This window comes from Bombina bombina, chromosome 2, assembly GCF_027579735.1.
Source record: "Bombina bombina isolate aBomBom1 chromosome 2, aBomBom1.pri, whole genome shotgun sequence".
Taxonomy (NCBI): Eukaryota; Metazoa; Chordata; class Amphibia; order Anura; family Bombinatoridae; genus Bombina; species Bombina bombina.
The window spans coordinates 310722765-310747798 of NC_069500.1; the positions used below are offsets into that span (position 1 = coordinate 310722765).

The 25034-nt window shown below is 42.5% G+C and overlaps 1 protein-coding gene across 2 annotated transcripts in view; it reads left to right on the forward strand.

Annotated features, from left to right (window-relative positions):
- SLC12A2 (solute carrier family 12 member 2) overlaps positions 1 to 25034 on the forward strand; it is a 368917-nt gene that overhangs the window by 166676 nt on the left and 177207 nt on the right. For both annotated transcript variants that reach the window (XM_053701642.1, XM_053701641.1), the window contains one exon: positions 6182 to 6290. In XM_053701642.1, coding sequence (XP_053557617.1) covers positions 6182 to 6290 — 109 coding nt within the window. The remainder of the gene's footprint in view (positions 1 to 6181; positions 6291 to 25034) is intronic.

The following is a 25034-nucleotide window of genomic DNA, read 5'->3' on the forward strand; positions in this document are numbered from 1 at the left end:
ATTTACACATATTTAGCCTTGAGGAATCATTTAATCTGGGTATTTTTTGTAAAATAATATCGGCAGGCACTGTTTTAGACACTTTATTCTATTGGGGCTTTCCCTAATCATAGTCAGAGCCTCATTTTCGCGCCGGTATGGCGCACTTGTTTTTGAGAACAGCATGACATGCAGCTGCATGTGTGTGGAGCTCTGATACATAGAAAAGTCTTTCTGAAGGCATTATTTGGTATCGTATTCCCCTTTGGGCTTGGTTGGGTCTCAGCAAAGCAGATTCCAGGGACTGTAAAGGGGTTAAATATAAAAACGGCTCCGGTTCCGTTATTTTAAGGGTTAAAGCTTCCAAATTTGGTGTGCAATACTTTTAAGGCTTTAAGACACTGTGGTGAAATTTTGGTGAATTTTGAACAATTCCTTCATACTTTTTCGCAATTGCAGTAATAAAGTGTGTTCAGTTTAAAATTTAAAGTGACAGTAACGGTTTTATTTTAAAACGTTTTTTGTGCTTTGTTATCAAGTTTATGCCTGTTTAACATGTCTGAACTACCAGATAGATTGTGTTCTGACTGTGGGGAAGCCAAGGTTCCTTCTCATTTAAATAGATGTGATTTATGTCATAATAAAAAATTGTTTCCTATAGTCGACCCCAGAAAGGACTTATGGCAGACAGTCCCCAAGGTCGAGGGGGCGGTTTCTACTCTAAACAAGCGCACCACTATACCCATAGAAGATAGTTGTGCTTTCCAAGATCCTATGGATAAAAAATTAGAAGGTTTGCTAAAAAAGATGTTTGTTCAGCAAGGTTACCTTCTACAACCAATTGCATGCATTGTCCCTGTCACTACAGCCGCGTGTTTCTGGTGCGATGAGCTAGAAAAGGCGATTATTAGTAATTCTTCTTCTTATGAGGAGATTATGGACAGAATTCGTGCTCTTAAATTGGCTAATTCTTTCACCCTAGACGCCACCTTGCAATTGGCTAGGTTAGCGGCGAAAAATTCTGGGTTTGCTATTGTGGCGCGCAGAGCGCTTTGGTTAAAATCTTGGTCAGCGGATGCGTCTTCCAAGAACATATTGTTTGACATTCCTTTCAAGGGGAAAACACTGTTTGGCCCTGACTTGAAAGAGTTTATCTCTGATATCACTGGGGGCAAGGGCCACGCCCTTCCTCAGAATAGGTCTTTCAAGGCCAAAAATAAACCTAATTTTCGTCCCTTTCGCAGAAACGGACCAGCCCCAAGTGCTACGTCCTCTAAGCAGGAGGGTAATACTTCTCAAGCCAATCCAGCCTGGAGACCAAGGCAAGGCTGGAACAAAGGAAAGCAGGCCAAGAAACCTGCCACTGCTCCCAAGACAGCATGAGATGCGGGCCCCCGATCCGGGACCGGATTTGGTGGGGGGCAGACTCTCTCTCTTCACTCAGGCTTGGGCAAGAGATGTTCTGGATCCTTGGGCGCTAGAAATAGTCTTCCAAGGTTATCTTCTGGAAGTGATTCATCCTGTTCCATTAAAAGAACGAGGGATGGGGTTCTACTCCAATCTGTTCGTAGTTCCCAAAAAAAGAGGGAACGTTCAGACCAATCTTAGATCTCAAGATCCTAAACAAGTTTCTCAAGGTTCCATCGTCCAAAATGGAAACCATTCGAACAATCCTTCCATCCAGAAAGGTCAATTCTTGACCACGGTGGATTTAAAGGATGCGTATCTACATATTCCTGTCCACAAGGAACATCATCGGTTCCTAAGGTTCGCATTCCTGGACAAGCATTACCAGTTCGTGGCGCTTCCTTTCGGATTAGCCACTGTTCCAAGGATTTTCACAAAGGTACTAGGGTCCCTTCTGGCGGTGCTAAGACCAAGGGGCATTGCTGTAGTACCTTACTTGGACGACATTCTGATTCAAGCGTCGTCCCTTCCTCAAGCAAAGGCTCACACGGACATAGTCCTGGCCTTTCTCAGATCTCACGGATGGTAAGTGAACGTGGAAAAGAGTTCTCTATCTCCGTCGACAAGAGTTCCCTTCTTGGGAACAATAATAGACTCCTTAGAAATGAGGATTTTTCTGACAGAGACCAGAAAAACAAAACTTCTAAACTCTTGTCGGATACTTCCTTCCGTTCCTCTTCCTTCCATAGCACAGTGCATGGAAGTGATAGGTTTGATGGTAGCGGCAATGGACATAGTTCCTTTTGCGCGCATTCATCTAAGACCATTTCAATTGTGTATGCTCAGTCAGTGGAATGGGGACTATACAGACTTGTCTCCGAAGATACAAGTAAATCAGAGGACCAGAGACTCACTCCGTTGGTGGCTGTCCCTGGACAACCTGTCGCTAGGGGTGACCTCCCGCAGACCAGAGTGGGTCATTGTCACGACCGACGCCAGTCTGATGGGCTGGGGCGCGGTCTGGGGATCCCTGAAAGCTCAGGGTCTTTGGTCTCGGGAAGAATCTCTTCTACCGATAAATATTCTGGAACTGAGAGCGATATTCAATGCTCTCAAGGCTTGGCCTCAGCTAGCGAGGGCCAAGTTCATACGGTTTCAATCAGACAACATGACGACTGTTGCGTACATCAACCATCAGGGGGGAACAAGGAGTTCCCTGGCGATGGAAGAAGTGACCAAAATCATTCAATGGGCGGAGACTCGCTCCTGCCACCTGTCTGCAATCCACATCCCAGGAGTGGAAACTTGGGAAGCGGATTTTCTGATTCGTCAGACATTGCATCCGGGGGTGTGGGAACTCCATCCGGAAATCTTTGCCCAAATCACTCAACTGTGGGGCATTCCAGACATGGATCTGATGGCCTCTCGTCAGAACTTCAAGGTTCCTTGCTACGGGTCCAGATCCAGGGATCCCAAGGCGACTCTAGTAGATGCACTAGTAGCACCTTGGACCTTCAACCTAGCTTATGTATCCCCGCCGTTTCCTCTCATCCCCAGGCTGGTAGCCAGGATCAATCAGGAGAGGGCGTAGGTGATCTTGATAGCTCCTGCGTAACCACGCAGGACTTGGTAGGCAGATCTGGTGAATATGTCATCGGCTTCACCATGGAAGCTACCTTTGAGACGAGACCTTCTTGTTCAAGGTCCGTTCGAACATCCGAATCTGGTCCTACTCCAGCTGACTGCTTGGAGATTGAACGCTTGATCTTATCAAAGCGAGGGTTCTCAGATTCTGTTATTGATACTCTTGTTCAGGCCAGAAAGCCTGTAACTAGAAAAATTTACCACAAAATATGGAAAAAATATATCTGTTGGTGTGAATCTAAAGGATTCCCTTGGGACAAGGTAAAGATTCCTAGGATTCTATCCTTTCTTTAAGAAGGATTGGAGAAAGGATTATCTGCAAGTTCCTTGAAGGGACAGATTTCTGCCTTGTCTGTGTTACTTCACAAAGAGCTGGCAGCTGTGCCAGATGTTCAAGCCTTTGTTCAGGCTCTGGTTAGAATCAAGCCTGTTTACAAACCTTTGACTCCTCCTTGGAGTCTCAACTTAGTTCTTTCAGTTCTTCAGGGGGTTCCGTTTGAACCCTTACATTCCGTTGATATTAAGTTATTATCTTGGAAAGTTTTGTTTTTGGCTGCAATTTCTTCCGCTAGAAGAGTTTCAGAATTATCTGCTCTGCAGTGTTCTCCTCCTTATCTGGTGTTCCATGCAGATAAGGTGGTTTTACGTACTAAACCTGGTTTTCTTCCAAAAGTTGTTTCTAACAAAAACATTAACCAGGAGATAGTCGTGCCTTCTTTGGGTCCGAAACCAGTTTCGAAGAAGGAACGTTTGTTGCACAATTTGGATGTTGTTCGCGCTCTAAAATTCTATTTAGATGCTACAAAGGATTTTAGACAAACATCTTCCTTGTTTGTTGTTTATTCTGGTAACAGGAGAGGTCAAAAAGCAACTTCTACCTCTCTCTCTTTTTGGATTAAAAGCATCATCAGATTGGCTTACGAGACTGCCGGACGGCAGCCTCCTGAAAGAATCACAGCTCATTCCACTAGGGCTGTGGCTTCCACATGGGCCTTCAAGAACGAGGCTTCTGTTGATCAGATATGTAGGGCAGCGACTTGGTCTTCACTGCACACTTTTACCAAATTTTACAAGTTTGATACTTTTGCTTCTTCTGAGGCTATTTTTTGGGAGAAAGGTTTTGCAAGCCGTGGTGCCTTCCATTTAGGTGACCTGATTTGCTCCCTCCCTTCATCCGTGTCCTAAAGCTTTGGTATTGGTTCCCACAAGTAAGGATGACGCCGTGGACCGGACACACCTATGTTGGAGAAAACAGAATTAATGTTTACCTGATAAATTACTTTCTCCAACGGTGTGTCCGGTCCACGGCCCGCCCTGGTTTTTTAATCAGGTCTGATGATTTATTTTCTTTAACTACAGTCACCACGGTATCATATGGTTTCTCCTATGCAAATATTCCTCCTTAACGTCGGTCGAATGACTGGGGTAGGCGGAGCCTAGGAGGGATCATGTGACCAGCTTTGCTGGGCTCTTTGCCATTTCCTGTTGGGGAAGAGAATATCCCACAAGTAAGGATGACGCCGTGGACCGGACACACCGTTGGAGAAAGTAATTTATCAGGTAAACATAAATTCTGTTATATATATACACAGTAAAGGAAGGCACTCACTGGTCTTTTCTTCAAAAGAAAACTTTAATAAGCGTGACGTTTCGGGGACACACTCCCCTTCCTTTTGTCTGAGGAAGGGGAGTGTGTCCCTGAAACGTCACGCTTATTAAAGTTTTCTTTTGAAGAAAAGACCAGTGAGTGCCGCCTTCCTTTACCGTGTATATTTATCTGCTGGCACCCTGGCATCAAGATTTGCAAGTGAGAGTGATATATATATATATATATATATATATCATACAAAGAGAGAAGCGCTCTACCAGGAACGAACAACAGCTCAGTGGCTTGTTCTATGGCGATTTACCACCCGGAAGCAGCCTCTTTTAGACCAGTGTGCTTTTCACAGAAGAAAACTTTCCTGAAATATATCAGTCTGATCCTGCCATATATATATATACACACACACACATAGTAAAGATAATCTAAACTGAATTTAACCATATTATACCCGGTGCAGACCCCCCAAAATAATTATTGATTCAGAATCGTTAAGATAGATATTATTACACAGTAGAGCTATATGAGATACTGTGAAAAGGTGGGGGATTGCAGCACTCAATAAAAAAAGGGTTTCCTTTTTAATCTATGACAGATATATGGCTGGGAGATCTTTAATGACCACCAAACGGATACACACAGGTTCAATAAAATGCAACAGTTTTATTTACAGATAAAAACAATACTTGAAAAGGCATGAAACATAGTGTCAAACCAGTAAACTAAATGAGTATACCACTGCAGTGGAGGACTACTGGACTAAGATACTAACTAGAATAAGTATTATTGGGTGGCAATGACAAAATGAATACATTCCATAGTGGTAACGCTAATTGGTTATATATGTAACAAAAAATGACAACACTGTTACAGAACAGATAACACCAAAAACATATTGGTATACGACCTGATTGGTATGATGGGTAATGTCCTCCTTAGGATGTATAGGCAACAAAGGCCTTAGGGAGCTCAGAGTCCTTATTTTATCAAGGCTGAGACACAAGGTGAGAAAATCCTGCAGGAGTTAAAGGTTTGGATTTCAAAGTATAGTGAGCTTAATCCTGCTTCCATCTGGTATACACATCAGGTATAGCTAGCTAATATATCGAGGTAAGAATGTCCTCTGCACATGATCTTGAAGCTGATTTCATTTTTTTTTTTTTTTTCACGAAAAACATGTCATGCAAAAAAAAGTCACTTACGATGCTGGAATGGTCTTATTGCTGTTACAAATCTGTAAGATGCTTATTATGGACTTCAAATATCTTTATTCACACTGAGTTTCTAACATAGTAACATAGTAGATGAGGTTGAAAGAAAGCACAATCAAGTTAAAGCTTTTACATTTTGGTATAAATGTATAATTGTATAGGTTGGACACTCTTAAGAGTTTATTAAAATAAATCTAGACTATTGTGAAAAACAATATATACTAGATCTGTAAACTCTAACAGGATTCATTGCAGTAATGGTAAATCATTATAAAATAGTAAAAATATTAATTTAGCAATTAATACATTTTTTAATGTGATGTTTTATTTCCGTTAGGCCCAGATTGTCTTGCTGGTGATTTTGCTTTTCGCTATTGGAGATTTTTTCATAGGATCAGTAATTCCCATGGAAAGCAAGAAGCCAAAAGGATTCTTTAGTTATAAAGGTAAGTTATTTTTAGGTATTGAATTGTAATAAAAAAAAAAAAAAATTGTAGGTTGTTGCTAAAAATTTGGTATTTTCCCAGAAATCTTTGTTTCTATTTACATTTCCTTGGTTCTTCTCAAATTTCCATAGGAAAAAAGATTGTTTATTCTCTCTGTCTCTGTGCTAGTAAAAGATGGTCTGAGGAGAGGTTTAGTGGTTGATTGCTTTTGTAAAGGTTTGCATTTTCGTATTTTTCTCTATTTCCTTATCTTTGAAAATCTGTATAAAAGTACCTTCAGTACATGCACCTGCTTGTTTTTCAGAGGTTACCATTCATCCACCAATAAAAAAAGTGCTGTCCAGAGTATTGAACCAAAAGAAAAGCTTAGATGCCTTCTTTTTCAAATAAATATAGCAAGAGAACGATGAAAAATTGATAATAGGAGTAAATTAGAAAGTTGCTTAAAATTGCATGCTCTATCTGAATCACAAAAGAAAAAATGTGGGTTCAGTGTCCATTTAATCTTTTTATACATTTATAACTGGTAGCTCACATACAGCACATCAGAAATTTGTGACGATCAAGCCAAAGACCAAAATCTGTTGTTATTCATTTTAGAGCTGGACAGGTTGCAAAGAGATTATTTGGTGACTAATTAAAGTGCTGCATTTGTCTGCAGGGACTGGATGTACTCTGCTGTATTAGGGGAAAACTGTGGGTAGTACTGTTAGCTGATATATTAATTTTAATGCATGCCTTGGCTTCAGTCAGTAATAGCTCCTAAAAAAAATATTTTTTTTTTTATATATCTATCACACACACACACGCCACTTTATTAGGTACACCTGTTCAATTGGAAACACAAATTGCTAATCAGCCAATCACATGGCAGCAGCTTAATGCATTTAGGTATCTAGATATGGTGAAGACGACTTGCTGAAGTTAAAACCGAGCATCAGAATGGGGAAGAAATGGGATTTAAGTGACTTTGAATGTGGCATGGTTGTTGGTGTCAGACGGGCTGGTCTGAGTATTTAAAAAAACTGCTGATCTACTGGGATTTTCACACACAGCCATCTCTAGGGTTTACAGGGAATGGTCCGAAAAAGAGAAAACATCCAGCGAGCGGCAGTTGCGTGGACGAAAATGCCTTGTTGATGTCGGAGGTCAGATGAGAATGGGCAGACTGGTTTGAGATGATAGAAAGGCATCAGTAACTCAAACTTGTTTACAACCAAGGTATGCAGAATACCATCTCTGAACATACAACATGTTGAACCTCCGGTCAGAACAGGAAACTGGAGACACAATTTGCACAGGCTCATTAAAATTGGACAATAGAAGATAGGAAAAACGTTGCCTGGTCTGATGAGTCTCGACATTCAGATGGTGGGGTCAGAATTTGGCGTAAACAACATGAAAGCATGTATCCATCCTGCCTTGTATCAACGGTTCATGCTGGTGGTGTAATGGTGTGAGGGATATTTTCTTGGCACACTTTGGACCCCTTAGTACCAATTGAGCATCGTTTAAATGCCACGGCCTACTTGAGTATTGTTGCTGACCATGTCCATCCCTTTATGACTACAATGTACCCATCTTCTGATTGCTACTTCCAGCAGGATAATACACCATGTCACAAAGATCAAATCATCTCAAACTGGTTTCTTGAACATGACAATGAGTTCCCTGTACTCCAATGGCCTCCACAGTCACCAGATCTCAAACCAATAGTGCACCGTTGAGATGTGGTGGAACAGGAGAGTCGCATCATGAATGTGCAGCCGACAAATCTGCAGCAACTGCATGATGCTATGATGCCAATATGGACCAAAATCTCTTTGGAATGTTTCCAACACCTTGTTGAATTTATGCCACATACAATTAAGGCAGCCCTGAAGGCAAAAGGGGGTCCAACCCAGTACTAGCAAGGTGTAACTAATAAAGTGGCTGGTGAGTGTGTGTACACACACCATGCGGAAACTTTATTAGATATAGCCCTGCTTTGCACACAAATGGTTTGTCCCACAATGTTGAACGTCATTTGGCAACAATTTTGGTATAAATACAGCAGAACAACCTTCCTACTCTCAGTTAAGCTTAAAAAATGTAGCGAGACTGGGCAAGAGCAATGATCTAATGGACTTTGAACGTGGCATGATAGTAGGTGCTGGATGAAGCTTAACTGAAATGGCAGTACTCCTGACCTTTTCGTGTACCACAGTTTCAAGGGTGTATCGAGAATGGTACAATGAACAAAAAACATCCAGTCAGCGGCAGTCCTGTGGAAGAAAAACGCTTGTTGATGAGAGAGGTTCATAGGAGAATGGCTAGACTTATGCAAGCAAACAGGCCACAATTTCGCAAATCACATCAGAATTCAACCTTGGTGCAGAGAAAAATATATTGCAACACACCTAGAAGCACCTTGTCGCAGATGGACTACAACAGCCGATGGCCACGTTGGGTGCCATTGTTATCTGTATAGAACGAGCGCACACCTTCTGTGGGCACAACACCATCGCTGGACCATTGAAGACTGAAAAAAAGATTGCTTGGTCTGATGAGTCTAAGTTCCTAGTGGGTGATGTTGATGGCAGGCTCTGAATCTGGAGAAAACCGCATAAATCCATGGACCCGTCATGTTATGGTGTGGAAAATGTTTTCCTGGCACACGTCGGGTTCATTTATACTCCTTGTCACGAATACCTCATGATTTAGCTGCCAAGGGGTTAAGTCTCCTTAGTTTGTGAACTAAAAACAGTTTGTTTTTTAAGAAGAACTGTGTGCTGTTAGGTAAGCATATGATTTCCATTTGATGTGCCAGAACTCCTCATAAATAGTTTCTAAGGCCCATTTCACCTAATGTTATTGTGTATGCATTGAGCCATAAAGCCAGTAAATTTGTCAACTCCAGAGACACAAAGCAGTGCCTCTTCCCAGAAACTGATAAGGTCAATAAAGGGACATTGGTACAATGTAGATATGTGTTTAAAACATGTCATATTTGGTATCAAACTGATTCTCACAATGTAAATAAAAGATTGCCTTTCTGTCTATATTAAAATGGATGTATCCAGCAGAAATGATGTGTTCTCTGATTTCAGCCAAAGGTACTTAAAGTTTATGGACTATCATAAAAGATAGGGGGTTTCCCAGCCAGCCCCTGCAAAGGAGGTAAGGGTCTTATGTTTTAACACTGAATTGTCATTCTTACAAGGGAAGCTCTTCTACAGAGTAAGGAACCATTTCTTCATGCCATCTCCCTGGCACAGATACCAAGACTAGTTCAGTTTAAGGTTTCTATTTTATTCTTTTTATTTTTTTAAAAAAACTGTTTGCCGTGTGTAATTTTACTTGTAACAACTTTTTATTAATAATGCATTGTGCATAATATTTTTGGCATAATAAATAATTCATTTATTAAGCTTTGGCCTTTATTTAATATTTGATCCACGTTACTGAAAGGGACTGGTGGTAGTAAAACTGTATATTTTAGGTTATTTTCTGCTAAATTGTATTCTGAGAGTTAATGTGCAAGTCTGGGTTTTTCTTATGATTTATTAAAGGGAAAATCCTAAGTGGTGGCAGCTTGGAGCTAGATATGGTTTTAGTTTAGTATGGGTGGCATTAAAAGGGAGTTTTGGGCATTTCTTTTACGTCTAGTACAGACTAGAGTGTTGTTAACCCTTGCACCCGCTGAACTAAGTCACAAGCTTGCCTGGTGTGGCTAGATTGTGACAGATTAGTGACAGTAGAAGGGGTCAGATAACCCTTTCTGTGTCAAACAAGTGACGCACAGGGTTGGTTAACTTTGGTCGTCACATCCCTAGATTCTCGTCCGAATGCCACAGCCTACGTAAACATAGTTGTTGACAAGTGCATTCGTTCATGTTGACAGTTTATATCCTCAGGCAGATGGTTACTTCCAGCAGGATAATGCGCCTGTGCGCAAAGTCTGCATCACTATGGGATAGTTGCTGGAACATGACAATGACTTTTCTTTGCTGCAGGTATATTCTCTGCAGGCCTACACCTCCATCGAATCTCCAGGAGTTGCTTGACACACATGTCTGCATGGTACACCTCCACAACATTTTTAGCATCTTGTTGAATCCATGCCTAGACAAATACAGGCTGTTTTGAAGGCTAAATGAGGCTCAACATGCTACTAGGTAGCTGTACCTAATAAAGTGGCTGCACAGCATATATACTTTTGTCCCTACAAACAGTGTCCCTGACCAGTTCTATCATATTGCTGAATTATAACTAGTGTGTTGCAATTATTATTAAACGGTTACTTATAGTGCCTACAGATTCCGCAGCGCTATACAAAGTACATTCATAGGGTACATTACAATATATATGCTAACAAGTACTGTAGGGAAAGTTTACATGTGTGAGGGTACGTCACCGCAGTAGTTAAATTAACAATCTTAAACAAGAAGAGAGGGATGTCTTGCCCTTGAGCACAATCTATGATAGTTCTTATTTTGTGGTTCCACCAAATATTAATTAACCCATTGAATACGTATGCAAACAACTTTTTAGTTTCTGGTTTTTCTTAAAAGTACATTAAATTAGTTCTACCATAAATTTCTAAATAAGCATATTTAAAAAAAGAAAAGGTATGGTGTCATATGTTTATTTTTGTTGTCCACTATTGCTGTTATATTCCTTTGCACATTGTGCTTTCTCTTGTTAAGTGTATCCAGTCCACGGATCATCCATTACTTGTGGGATATTCTCCTTCCCAACAGGAAGTTGCAAGAGGATCACCCACAGCAGAGCTGCTATATAGCTCCTCCCCTCACTGCCATATCCAGTCATTCTCTTGCAACAAAGATGGACGTAGTAAGAGGAGAGTGGTGTATTATAGTTAGTTTTTTAACTTCAATCAAAAGTTTGTTATTTTTAAATGGTACCGGAGTGTACTGTTTCATCTCAGGCAGCATTAGAAGAAGAATCTGCCTGTGATTTCTATGATCTTAGCAGAAGTAACTAAGATCCATTGCGGTTCTCACATATTCTGAGGAGTGAGGTAACTTCAGAGAGGGAATGGCGTGCAGGTTTTCCTGCAATAAGGTATGTGCAGTTAATATTTTTCTAGGGATGGAATTTGCTAGAAAATGCTGCTGATACCTGATTAATGTAAGTAAAGCCTTAAATGCAGTGATAGCGACTGGTATCAGGCTTATTAATAGATACATACTCTTATAAAAGTAATATAAAACGTTTGCTGGCATGTTTAATCGTTTTTATATATGTTTGGGGACAAAACTTATTGGGGCCTAGTTTTTTTCCACATGGCTGGTTTGATTTTTGCCTAGAAACAGTTCCTGAGGCTTTCCACTGTTGCAATATGAGTGGGAAGGGTCTATTTTAGTGCTTTTCTGTGCAGCTAAAAATAATGACAGAGACATTCAGCTTCTTCCTGCATGATCCAGGACATCTCTGAAGGGCTCAAAAGGCTTCAAAGTCGTGTTTGAGGAGGGTAACAATCACAGTAGACTGTGGCAGTTGTTGTGACTGTGTTTAAAAAACGTTTTTGTCATTTATTATTCTGTTTTTTGTTATTAAGGGGTTAATCATCCATTTGCAAGTGGGTGCAATGCTCTGCTGACTTGTTAAATACACTGTAAAAATTTTGTTAGTGTAACTGCCTTTTCTCCAACATAGGTGTGTCCGGTCCACGGCGTCATCCTTACTTGTGGGATATTCTCTTCCCCAACAGGAAATGGCAAAGAGCCCAGCAAAGCTGGTCACATGATCCCTCCTAGGCTCCGCCTTCCCCAGTCATTCTCTTTGCCGTTGTACAGGCAACATCTCCACGGAGATGGCTTAGAGTTTTTTGGTGTTTAAATGTAGTTTTTATTCTTCAATCAAGAGTTTGTTATTTTAAAATAGTGCTGGTATGTACTATTTACTCTGAAACAGGAAAGAGATGAAGATTTCTGTTTGTAAGAGGAAAATGATTTTAGCAACCGTTACTAAAATCGATGGCTGTTTCCACACAGGACTGTTGAGAGGAATTAACTTCAGTTGGGGGAAACAGTGAGCAGACTTTTGCTACTTGAGGTATGACACATTTCTAACAAGACTCGGTAATGCTGGAAGCTGTCATTTTCCCTATGGGAACCGGTAAGCCATTTTCTTAAGTTTAAGTAAAAGAATAAAGGGTTTCATTAGGGCTTAAAAAACTGGTAGACATTTTTCTGGGCTAAAACGATTACTTTACTAAGTATATTTGGCAGATTATTACTTTTAATAGTTGTTAAATCTTGGGGATTGTTTTAATAAAAACGGCAGGCACTGTATTGGACACCTTTTTCACTGGGGGCCTTTTCTAGTCATAGACAGAGCCTCATTTTCGCGCCTCTAATGCGCAGTTGTTTTTGGAAAGCATGGCATGCAGATGCATGTGTGAGGAGCTAAGAACCACTGAAAAAGCTTATAGAAGGCATCATTTGGTATCGTATTCCCCTCTGGGCTTGGTTGGGTCTCAGCAAAGCAGATACCTGGGACTGTATAGGGGTTAAATGTAAAAACGGCTCCGGTTCCGTTATTTTAAGGGTTAAAGCTTTCAAATTTGGTGTGCAATACATTTAAGGCTTTAAGTTACTGTGGTGAAATTTTGGTGAAATTTGAACAATTCCTTCATACTTTTTCACATATTCAGTAATAAAGTGTGTTCAGTTTGAAATTTAAAGGGACAGTAACGGTTTTATTGTAAAACGTTTTTTGTGCTTTGTTGACAAGTTTAAGCCTGTTTAACATGTCTGAACCATCAGATAACGATGTTCTATATGTATGAAAGCCAATGTGTCTCCCCATTTAAATATATGTGATATATTTGTGTCATAATGTCCAAACAAAGTAGGGATAATAATGCCATAGATATATTGCCCAAGATGATTCCTCTAATGGGGGGAGTAAGCATGGTACTGCATCATCCCCTTCTGTGTCTACACCAGTTTTGCCCACACAAGAGGCCCCTAGTACATCTAGTGCGCCAATACTTATTACCATACAACAATTAATGGCTGTAATGGATAATTCTATTGCATGCATTTTTTCCAAAATGCCTACTTATCAGAGAAAGCGTGATTGCTCTGTTTTAAACACTGAAGAGCAAGAGGACGCTGATGATATCTGTTCTGACATACCCTCACACCTATCTGAAGGGGCCAGGAGGGAGGTTTTGTCTGAGGGAGAAATTTCAGATTCAGGGAAAATTTCTCAACAAGCAGAACCTGATATTGTAACTTTTAAATTTAAATTTCAACATCTCCACGCACTACTTAAGGAGGTATTATCTACTCTGGATGATTGTGACAATTTGGTCATTCCAGAGAAATTAGGTAAGATGGACAAGTTCCTAGAGGTTCCGGTGCCCCCCGATGTTTTTCCTATACCCAAGCGGGTGGCGGACATAGTAAATAAGGAGTGGGAAAGGCCCGGCATACCTTTTGTCCCCCCCCTATATTTAAGAAATTAGTTCCTATAGTCGACCCCAGAAAGGACTTATAGCATACAGTCCCCAAGGTCGAGGGGGCGGTTTCTACTCTAAACAAACGCACTTCTATTCCTATAGAAGATAGTTGTGCTTTCAAGATCCTATGGATTAAAGGTTAGAGGGTTTGCTTAAAAGATGTTTGTTCTGCAAGGTTACCTTCTACAACCAATTTCATGCATTGTTCCTGTCACTACAGCTGCGTGTTTCTGGTTCGAAGAACTAGAAAAGTCGCTCAATAAAGAATCTTCGTACGAGGAGGTTTTGGACAGAGTTCAAGCTCTTAAATTGGCTAACTCTTTTTTATTTTAGATGCCGCTTTGCAATTAGCTAGATTAGCGGCGAATAATTCAGGGTTTGCTATCGTGGCGCGCAGAGCGCTTTTGCTTAACATCCCTTTCAAGGGTAAAACACTGTTTGGCCCTGACTTGAAAGAGATTATTTCAGACATCACTGGGGGAAAGGGCCACGCCGATGCAAGGCTGGAACAAGGGTAAGCAGGCCAAGTCACCTGCCACTGCTACCAAAACAGCATGAAGTGTTGGCCCCCGATCTGGGAAGGATCTGGTGGGGGGCAGACTTTCTCTCTTTGCTCAGGCTGGGGCAAGAGATGTTCAGGATCCTTGGGCGCTAGAAATAGTTTCTCAAGGTTATCTCCTGGAATTCAGGGAACTACCCCCAAGGGGAAGGTTCCACGGGTCTCAATTATCTTCGAACAGACATTCTTACACTGTGTAGAAGACCTGTTAAGCATGGGAGTGATTCATCCTGTTCCATTAGGAGAACAAGGGATGGGTTTTTACTCCAACCTGTTCATAATTCCCCAAAAAAGAGGGAACATTCAGACCTATTTTAGATCTCAAGATTCTAAACAAGTTTCTAAGGGTTTCATCATTCAAAATGGAAACCATTCGAACGATCCTTCCTACCATCCAGGAAGGCCAATTCATGACCACGGTGGACTTAAAGGATGCGTACCTACGTATTCCTATCCACAAGGAACATTTTCGGTTCCTAAGGTTCGCCTTTCTGGACAAGCATTTCCTGTGGCACTTCCATTCGGATTAGCCACTGCTCCAAGGATTTTCACAAGGGTACTAGGGTCCCTTCTAGCGGTGCTAAGACCAAGGGGCATTGCAGTAGTACCTTACTTGGACGACATCCTGATTCAAGTGTCGTCTCTGTCAAAAGCAAGGGCTCATACGGACATTGTCCTAGCCTTTCTCAGATCTCACAGGTGGAAAGTGAACATAGAAAAAAGTTCTCTGTCCCCGTCAACAAGAGTTCCCTTCTTGGGAACAATAATAGTTTCCTTAGAAATGAAGGTTTTTCTGACAGAGGCCAGAAAATCAAAACTTCTGAGCTCTTGTCAGGTACTTCATTCTGTTCTTCTTCCTTCCATAGCGCAGTCCATGGAAGTAATAGGTTTGATGGTTGCGGCAATGGACATAGTTCCTTTTGCACGAATTCATCTAAGACCATTGCACCTGTGCATGCTCAGACAGTGGAATGGGGATTATACAGACTTGTCTCCGACGATACAAGTAGATCAAATAACCAGAGATTCACTCCGTTGGTGGCTGACCCTGGACAACCTGTCACAGGGAATGAACTTCCGCAGACCAGAGTAGGTCATTGTCACGACCGACGCCAGTCTGGTGGGCTGGGGCGCGGTCTGGGAACCCCTGAAAACTCAGGGTCTATGGTTTCGGGAAGACTCTCTTCTCCCGATAAACATAATGGAACTGAGAGCGATATTCAATGCTCTCAAGGCTTGGCCTCGACTAGCAAAGGCCAAATTCATAAGGTTTCAATCAGACATCATGACGACTGTTACATATATCAACCATCAGGGGGTAACAAGGAGTTCCCTGGCGATGGAGGAGCATCCGGGGGAGTGGGAACTCCATCTGGAAATCTTTGCCCAAATAACTCAATTATGGGGCATTCCAGACATGGTTCTGATGGCCTCTCGTCAGAACTTCATGGTCCCTTGTTACGGGTCCAAATCCAGGGATCCCAAGGCGACTCTATTGGATACAATAGTAGCACCTTGGATCTTCAACCTAGCTCATGTATTCCCACCGTTTCCTCTCATTCCCAGGCTGGTAGCCAGGATCAATCTGGAGAGGGCTTCGGTGACCTTGATAGTTCCTGTGTGGCCACGCAGGACTTGGTATGCAGACCTGGTGAATGTGTCATCGGCTCCACCATGGAAGCTACCTTTGAGACAGGACCTTCTTATTCAGGGTCCATTCGAACATCCGAATCTGGTTTTCCTCCAACTGACTGCTTGGAGTTTGAACGCTTGATTTTATCAAAGCGTGGGTTTTCAGATTCTGTAATAGATACTCTTATTCAGGCTAGAAAGCCTGTAACTAGAAAAATTTACCATAATATATGGAAAAAATATATCTGTTGGTGTGAATCTAAAGGATTCCCATGGAACAAGATAAAAATTCCTAAGATTCTTTCCTTTCTACAAGAAGGTTTGGAGAAAGGATTTTCTGCGAGTTCTCTGAAGGGACAGATCTCTGCTTTATCTGTTTTACTTCACAAAAGGCTGGCAGCTGTGCCAGACGTTTAAGCGTTTGTTCAGGCTCTGGTTAGAATCAAGCCTGTTTACAGACCTTTGACTCCTCCCTGGAGTCTTAATCTAGTTCTTTCAGTTCTTCAAGGGGTTCCGTTTGAACCCTTACATTCCGTAGATATTAAATTATTATCTTGGAAAGTTTTGTTTTAGGTTGCAATTTCTTCCGCTAGAAGAGTTTGAGTTATCTGCTCTGCAGTGTTCTCCGCCCTATCTGGTCCATGCAGATAAGGTGGTTTTACGTACTGAGCCTGGTTTTCTTCCGTAGGTTGTTTCCAACAAAAATATTAACCAGGAGATAGTTGTACCTTCTTTGTGTCCGAATCCAGTTTCATAGAAGGAACGTTTGTTACACAATTTGGACGTTGTCCGTGCTCTAAAATTCTATTTAGATGCTACAGAGGATTTCAGACAAACATCTTCCTTGTTTGTTGTTTATTCTGGTAAAAGGAGAGGTCAAAAAGCAACTTCTACCTCTCTATCTCTTTGGCTTAAAAGCATCATCAGATTGGCTTATGAGACTGCCGGACGGCAGCCTCCTGAAAGAATCACAGCTCATTCCACTAGGGCCGTGGCTTCCACATGGGCCTTTAAGAACGAGGCTTCTGTTGATCAGATATGTAAGGCAGCGACTTGGTCTTCACTGCACACTTTTACCAACTTTTACAAATTTGATACTTTTGCTTCTTCTGAGGCTATTTTTGGGAGAAAGGTTTTGCAAACCGTGGTGCCTTCCATCTAGGTGACCTGATTTGCTCCCTCCCATCATCCGTGTCCTAAAGCTTTGGTATTGGTTCCCACAAGTAAGGATGACGCCGTGGACCGGACACACCTATGTTGGAGAAAACAGAATTTATGTTTACCTGATAAATTACTTTCTCCAACGGTGTGTCCGGTCCACGGCCCGCCCTGGTTTTTTAATCAGGTCTGATTATTTATTTTCTTTAACTACAGTCACCACGGTATCATATGATTTCTCCTATGCAAATATTCCTCCTTTACGTCGGTCGAATGACTGGGGAAGGCGGAGCCTAGGAGGGATCATGTGACCAGCTTTGCTGGGCTCTTTACCATTTCCTGTTGGGGAAGAGAATATCCCACAAGTAAGGATGACGCCGTGGACCGGACACACCGTTGGAGAAAGTAATTTATCAGGTAAACATAAACTCTGTTTTTTCACTGTTATTTCAAATTTTGTCAAAATTTGTTTCTCTTAAAGGCACAGTAACGTTTTTTATATTGCTTGTTAACTTGCTTTAAAGTGTTTTCCAAGCTTGCTAGTCTCATTGCTAGTCTGTACAAACATGTCTGAAACAGAGGATACTTGTTTATGTTTAAAAGCCATGGTGGAGCCCCATAGGAGAATGTGTACTAAATGTATTGATTTCACCTTAAACAGTAAAGATCAGTCTTTATCTATAAAAGAATTGTCACCAGAGGGGTCTGTCGAGGGGGAAGTTATGCCGACTAACTCTCCCCACGTGTCGGACCCTTCGCCTCCCGCTCAAGGGACGCACGCTAATATGGCGCCAAGTACATCAGGGACGCCCATAGCGATTACTTTGCAGGACATGGCTGCATTCATGAATAATACCCTGTCAGAGGTATTATCCAGATTGCCTGAATTGAGAGGCAAGCGCCATAGCTCTGGGGTTAGACGAGATACAGAGTGCGTAGATGCTGTAAGAGCCATATCTGATACTGCGTCACAATATGCAGAACCTGAGGACGGAGAGCTTCAGTCTGTGGGTGATGTCTCTGAATCGGGGAGACCTGATTCAGAGATTTCTAATTTTAAATTTAAGCTTGAGAACCTCCGTGTATTGCTTGGGGAGGTATTAGCTGCTCTGAATGACTGTGACACAATTGCAGTGCCAGAGAAATTGTGTAGGCTGGATAAATACTATGCAGTGCCGGTGAGTACTGATGTTTTTCCAATACCTAAAAGGCTTACAGAAATTAATAGTAAGGAGTGGGATAGGCCCGGTGTGCCCTTTTCCCCACCTCCTATATTTAGAAAAATGTTTCCAATAGATGCCACTACACAGGACTTATGGCAGACTGTTCCTAAGGTGGAGGGAGCAGTTTCTACTTTAGCAAAGCGTACCACTATCCCGGTTGAGGACAGTTGTGCTTTTTCAGATCCAATGGATAAAAAAATTAGAGGGTTACCTTAAGAAAATGTTTATTCAACAAGGTTTTATTTTACAGCCCCTTGCATGCATTGCGCCTGTCACTGCTGGGGCGGCATTCTGGTTTGAGGCCCTGGAAGAGGCCATCCATACAGCTCCATTGACTGAAATTGTTGACAAGCTTAGAACTTATTCGGGCCTGGTTTGAAAGAAATTATTGCTGACATTACTGGAGGTAAGGGTCATACCCTTCCTCAGGACAGGGCCAAATCAAAGGCCAAACAGTTTAATTTTCGTGCCTTTCGAAATTTCAAGGCAGGTGCAGCATCAACTTCCTCTGCTTCAAAACAAGAGGGAACTTTTGCTCAATCCAAGCAGGCCTGGAAACCTAACCAGTCCTGGAACAAGGGCAAGCAGGCCAGAAAGCCTGCTGCTGCCTCTAAGACAGCATGAAGGAGCGGCCCCCTATCCGACAACGGATCTAGTAGGGGGCAGACTCTCTCTCTTCGCCCAGGCGTGGGCAAGAGATGTTCAGGATCCCTGGGCGTTGGAGATCATATCTCAGGGATATCTTCTGGACTTCAAAGCTTCTCCTCCACAAGGGAGATTTCACCTTTCAAGATTATCTGCAAACCAGATAAAGAAAGAGGCATTCCTAAGCTGCGTACAAGATCTCCTTGTAATGGGAGTGATCCATCCAGTTCCGCGGACGGAACAAGGACAGGGGTTTTATTCAAATCTGTTTGTGGTTCCCAAAAAAGAGGGAACCTTCAGACCAATTTTGGATTTAAAGATCCTAAACAAATTCCTCAGAGTTCCGTCATTCAAGATGGAAACTATTCGAACCATTTTACCCATGATCCAAGAGGGTCAGTACATGACCACAGTGTACTTAAAGGATGCCTACCTTCACATTCCGATTCACAAGAATCATCATCAGTTCCTGAGGTTTGCCTTTCTAGACAGGCATTACCAATTTGTAGCTCTTCCATTCGGGTTGGCTACAGCCCCAAGAATTTTTACAAAGGTTCTGGGCTCACTTCTGGCGGTCCTAAGACCGCGAGGCATAGCGGTGGCTCCTTACCTGGACGATATCCTGATACAGGAGTCAAGCTTTCAAATTGCCAAATCTCATACAGAGATAGTTCTGGCATTCCTGAGGTCGCATGGGTGGAAAGTGAACGAAGAAAAGAGTTCTCTATCTCCTCTCACGAGGGTTTCCTTCCTAGGGACTCTAATAGATTCTGTAGAAATGAAAATTTACCTGACGGAGTCCAGGTTATCAAAACTTCTAAATGCTTGCCGTGTTCTTCACTCCATTCCGCGCCCCACGGTGGCTCAGTGCATGGAAGTAATCGGCTTAATGGTAGTGGCGATGGACATAGTGCCATTCGCGTGCCTGCATCTAAGACCGCTGCAATTATGCATGCTCAGTCAGTGGAATGGGGATTACACAGATTTGTCCCCTCTACTAAATCTGGATCAGGAAACAAGAGATTCTCTTCTCTGGTGGTTATCTCGGGCCCATCTGTCCAAGGGTATGACCTTTCGCAGACCAGATTGGACAATTGTAACAACAGATGCCAGCCTTCTAGGTTGGGGTGCAGTCTGGAACTCCCTGAAGGCTCAGGGTTCATGGACTCAGGAGGAGAAACTCCTCCCAATAAATATTCTGGAGTTAAGAGCAATATTCAATGCTCTTCTGGCTTGGCCTCAGCTAGCAACACTGAGGTTCATCAGATTTCAGTCGGACAACATCACGACTGTGGCTTACATCAATCAAGGGGGAACCAGGAGTTCCCTAGCGATGTCAGAAGTCTCCAAGATAATTCGCTGGGCAGAGACTCACTCTTGCCACCTGTCAGCTATCCATATCCCAGGTGTAGAGAACTGGGAGGCGGATTTTCTAAGTCGTCAGACTTTTCATCCGGGGGAGGGGGAACTCCATCCGGAGGTGTTTGCTCAATTGGTTCTCCGTTGGGGCAAACCAGAATTGGATCTCATAGCGTCTCGCCAGAACGCCAAGCTTCCTTGTTACGGATCCAGGTCCAGGGACCCAGAAGCGGCACTGATAGATGCTCTAGCAGCGCCTTGGTTCTTCAACCTGGCTTATGTGTTTCCACCGTTTCCTCTGCTCCCTCGTCTGATTGCCAAAATCAAACAGGAAAGAGTATCGGTGATTTTGATAGCGCCTGCGTGGCCACGCAGGACCTGGTATGCAGACCTAGTGGACATGTCATCCTTTCCACCATGGACTCTGCCTCTGAGACAAGACCTTCTAATACAAGGTCCTTTCAATCATCCGAATCTACTTTCTCTGAGACTGACTGCATGGAGATTGAATGCTTGATCCTATCAAAGCGTGGCTTCTCCGAGTCAGTAATTGATACCTAAATACAGGCACGAAAGCCTGTCACCAGGAAAATTTACCACAAGATCTGGTGTGAATATGGTGTGAATCCAAGAATTACTCATGGAGTAGGGTTAGGATTCCTAGGATATTGTCCTTCCTTCAAGAGGGTTTGGACAAAGGATTATCAGCTAGTTCTTTAAAGGGACAGATTTCTGCTCTGTCTATTCTTTTACACAAGCATCTGGCAGAAGTTCCAGACGTTCAGGCATTTTATCAGGCTTTAGTTAGAATTAAGCCTGTGTTTAAACGTGTTGCTCCTCCATGGAGCTTAAACTTGGTTCTTAAAGTTCTTCAAGGGGTTCCGTTTGAACCCCTTCATTCTATTGATATCAAACTTCTTTCATGGAAAGTTCTTTTTCTGATGGCTATTTCCTCGGCTCGAAGAGTCTCGGAGTTATCTGCCTTAAATTGTGATTCTCCTTATCTTATCTTATCTTTCATTCAGATAAAGTTGTTTTGCGTACAAAACCTGGGTTTCTCCAACATTGGTGTGTCCGGTCCACGGCGTCATCCATTACCTGTGGGAATATTCTCTTCCCCAACAGGAAATGGCAAAGAGCACAGCAAAAGCTGTCCATATAGCCCCTCCTCAGGCTCCACCCCCCAGTCATTCTCTTTGCCGCTCTGAACAAGTAGCATCTCCACGGAGATGGTGAAGAGTATGTGGTGTTTAATTGTAGTTTTTTATTCTGCTATCAAGAGTTTGTTATTTTAAAATAGTGCCGGTTTGTACTATTTACTCTAAAACAGAATGGGATGAAGAGTTCTGTTTAAAAGAGGAGTATGATTTTAGCAGCAGTAACTAAAATCAATTGCTGTTCCCACGCAGGACTGTTGAGCCCAGAGAACTTCAGTTGGGGGGAACAGTTTGCAGACTTTTCTGCTCAAGGTATGACTAGTCCATTTTCTAACAAGACTGTGTAATGCTAGAAGACTGTCATTTTCCCTCTTGGGGATTGGTAAGCCATTTTCTTAGACTCCTAACAGAATGAAGGCTTATTATGGGCTATACACTGGTTGACACTCTTATGGGCTAAATCGATTGCTTTATTTAAGTTTTTTATGAAATCTAGAGGTGATTTATAAAACTTTTATTGTGAGGGAACGTTTTTAGACGCCAGGCAGTTGTTTAGACACCTTTCCAGTCAGGAAGGGTTTTTCACTATAGTAGGCAGAGCCTCATTTTCGCGCCATAATTGCGCAGTTTCTTTTGGATGCAGTGCATGCAGCTGCATGTGAGAGGGTCTGGTGATCATTGAAAACGTTCCTGGAAGGCTTAATTTGGTATCGTATAACTCCTAAGGACAGGTGAAGTCGCAGCAAACGCTGTGGCTGGGACTGTAGTGGGGTTAAAGATTATTTGATTAAACGGCTCCGGTTTCCTCATTTAAGGGGTTAAAAGCTTGAAAATTGGGGTGCAATACTTTTAAAGCATTAAGACACTGTGGTGAAAATTTGGTAAAGATTGAATATTTCCTTCATAGTTTTTCACACATTCAGAAATAAAGTGTGCTCTGTTTAACAATGAAAGAGACAGTAACGGTTTTGTTTTAAAACAGTTTTTTGGCATTATTAGCCTGTTTAAGCCTGTCTAACATGTCTGTACCTTCAGATAGAACATGTTCTGTATGTATGGAGGCCAAGGTGGTCCCCCCTTCAAATGTATGTGATAATTGTGCCATAGCGTCCAGACAAAGTAAGGACAATACTGTCACATTTAATAAGGTTGCCCAAGATGATTCCTCAAATGAAGGTAGTGGAGATAGTTCATCATCCTCTCCTTCTGTGTCAACACCAGTTATGCCCGCGCAGGCAACCCCTAGTACATCTAGCGCGCCAATGCTTGTTACTATGCAACAATTAACGGCAGTAATGGATAATTCCATAGCTAATATTTTATCCAAAATGCCAGCATTTCAGAGAAAGCGTGATTGCTCAGTTTTAAATACAGTGGAGCAGGAAGGCGCTGACGATAGTTTATCTGTCATACCCTCACAACAGTCAGAAGTGGCAGTGAGGGAGGGTTTGTCGGAGGGAGAGCTTTCAGATTCAGGGAGAATCTCTCAACAGGCAGAACCTGATGTTGTTAGAGCATCTCTGCGCATTACTTAAGGAGGTGCTATCTACTCTGGATGATTGTGACTCTTTGGTCATTCCAGAAAAATTGTGCAAGATGGACAAATTCTTAGAGGTCCCGGTGCACCCTGATGCCTTCCCGATCCCTAAAAGGGTGGCGGACATAGTGAATAAGGAGTGGGAGAGACCAGGTATACCCTTTGTCCCCTATATTTAAGAAATTGTTCCCCATGGTCGACCCAAGGAAGGACACATGGCAAACAGTCCCTAAGGTTGAGGGGGCAGTTTCTACCCTAGCTAAGCGCACGACTATTCCTATTGAGGACAATTGTGCTCTCAAAGATCCTATGGATAACAAATTGGAGGGTTTGCTTAAAAAGATTTTTGTTCAGCAAGGTTACCTCCTCCAACCAATTTCGTGCATTATTCCTGTCACTACGGCGGCGTGTTTCTGGTTCGATGAACTAGAAAAGTCGCTTAATATGGAGACATATGAGGAAGTCATGGACAGAATTCACGCACTTAAGTTAGCTAATTCCTTTATTTTAGATGCCGCTTTGCAGTTAGCGAGATTAGCGGCGGAAAATTCAGGGTTGGCAATTGTGGCGCGCAGAGCGCTCTGGCTAAAGTCTTGGTCGGCGGATGTATCTTCCAAGACAAAATTGCTTAATATCCCTTTCAAAGGTAAGACCCTTTTGGGCCAGAATTAAAAGAAATTATTTCAGACATCACTGGGGGAAAGGGCCATGCCCTCCCACAGGATAGGCCTTTCAAGGCTAAGAATAAGTCCAATTTTCGTTCCTTTCGCAATTTCAGGAACGGACCGGCTTCTAACTCGACAGTCTCTAGACAAGAGGGTAACGCTTCCCAGACTAAACCAGCTTGGAAACCAATGCAAGGCTGGAATAAGGGTAAACAGGCCAAGAAGCCTGCTGCTGCTACCAAGACAGCATGAAGGGGTAGCCCCCGATCCGGGACCGGATCTAGTAGGGGGCAGACTCTCTCTCTTCGCTCAGGCTTGGGCAAGAGATGTTCAGGATCCTTGGGCGCTAGAAATAGTCTCTCAGGGTTATCTTCTAGAATTCAAGGAACTACCCCCAAGGGGAAGGTTCCACATGTCTCACTTATCTTCAAACCAAATAAAGAGACAGGCATTCTTACATTGTGTAGAAGACCTGTTGAAGATGGGAGTGATTCACTCAGTTCCAGCTGTGGAACAAGGTCAGGGGTTTTACTCAAACCTGTTTGTAGTTCCCAAAAAAGAGGGAACTTTCAGACCAATTCTGGATTTAAAAATTCTAAACAAATTTCTCAGAGTTCCATCGTTCAAAATGGAAACCATTCGAACAATTTTACCTTCAATCCAGGAGGGTCAATATATGACTACCGTGGATTTAAAGGATGCGTACCTACATATTCCTATCCACAAAGATAATCATCAGTTCCTAAGGTTCGCCTTTCTGGACAAACATTATCAGTTCGTGGCTCTTCCATTCGGACTAGCCACTGCTCCCAGAATTTTCACAAAGGTGCTTGGGTCCCTTCTGGCGGTTCTAAGACCAAGGGGCATTGCAGTGGCACCTTATCTGGACGACATTCTAATTCAAGCGTCGTCTCTTTCCAAGGCAAAGGCTCATACAGACATTGTTCTAGCCTTTCTCAGATCTCACGGGTGGAAGGTGAACGTAGAAAAAAGTTCCCTGTATCCGTCCACAAGAGTTCCCTTTTTGGGAACAATAATAGATTCTTTAGAAATGAAGATCTTCCTGACAGAAGTCAGAAAGTCAAAGCTTCTAAACGCTTGTCAAGTTCTTCACTCTATTCTGCAGCCTTCCATAGCTCAGTGCATGGAAGTAGTAGGGTTGATGGTTGCAGCAATGGACATCGTTCCTTTTGCTCGAATTCATCTAAGACCATTACAACTGTGCATGCTCAATCAGTGGAATGGGGACTATACAGACTTGTCTCCACAGATTCAAGTAGACCAGATGACCAGAGACTCACTCCGTTGGTGGTTGTCACAAGATCACCTGTCTCA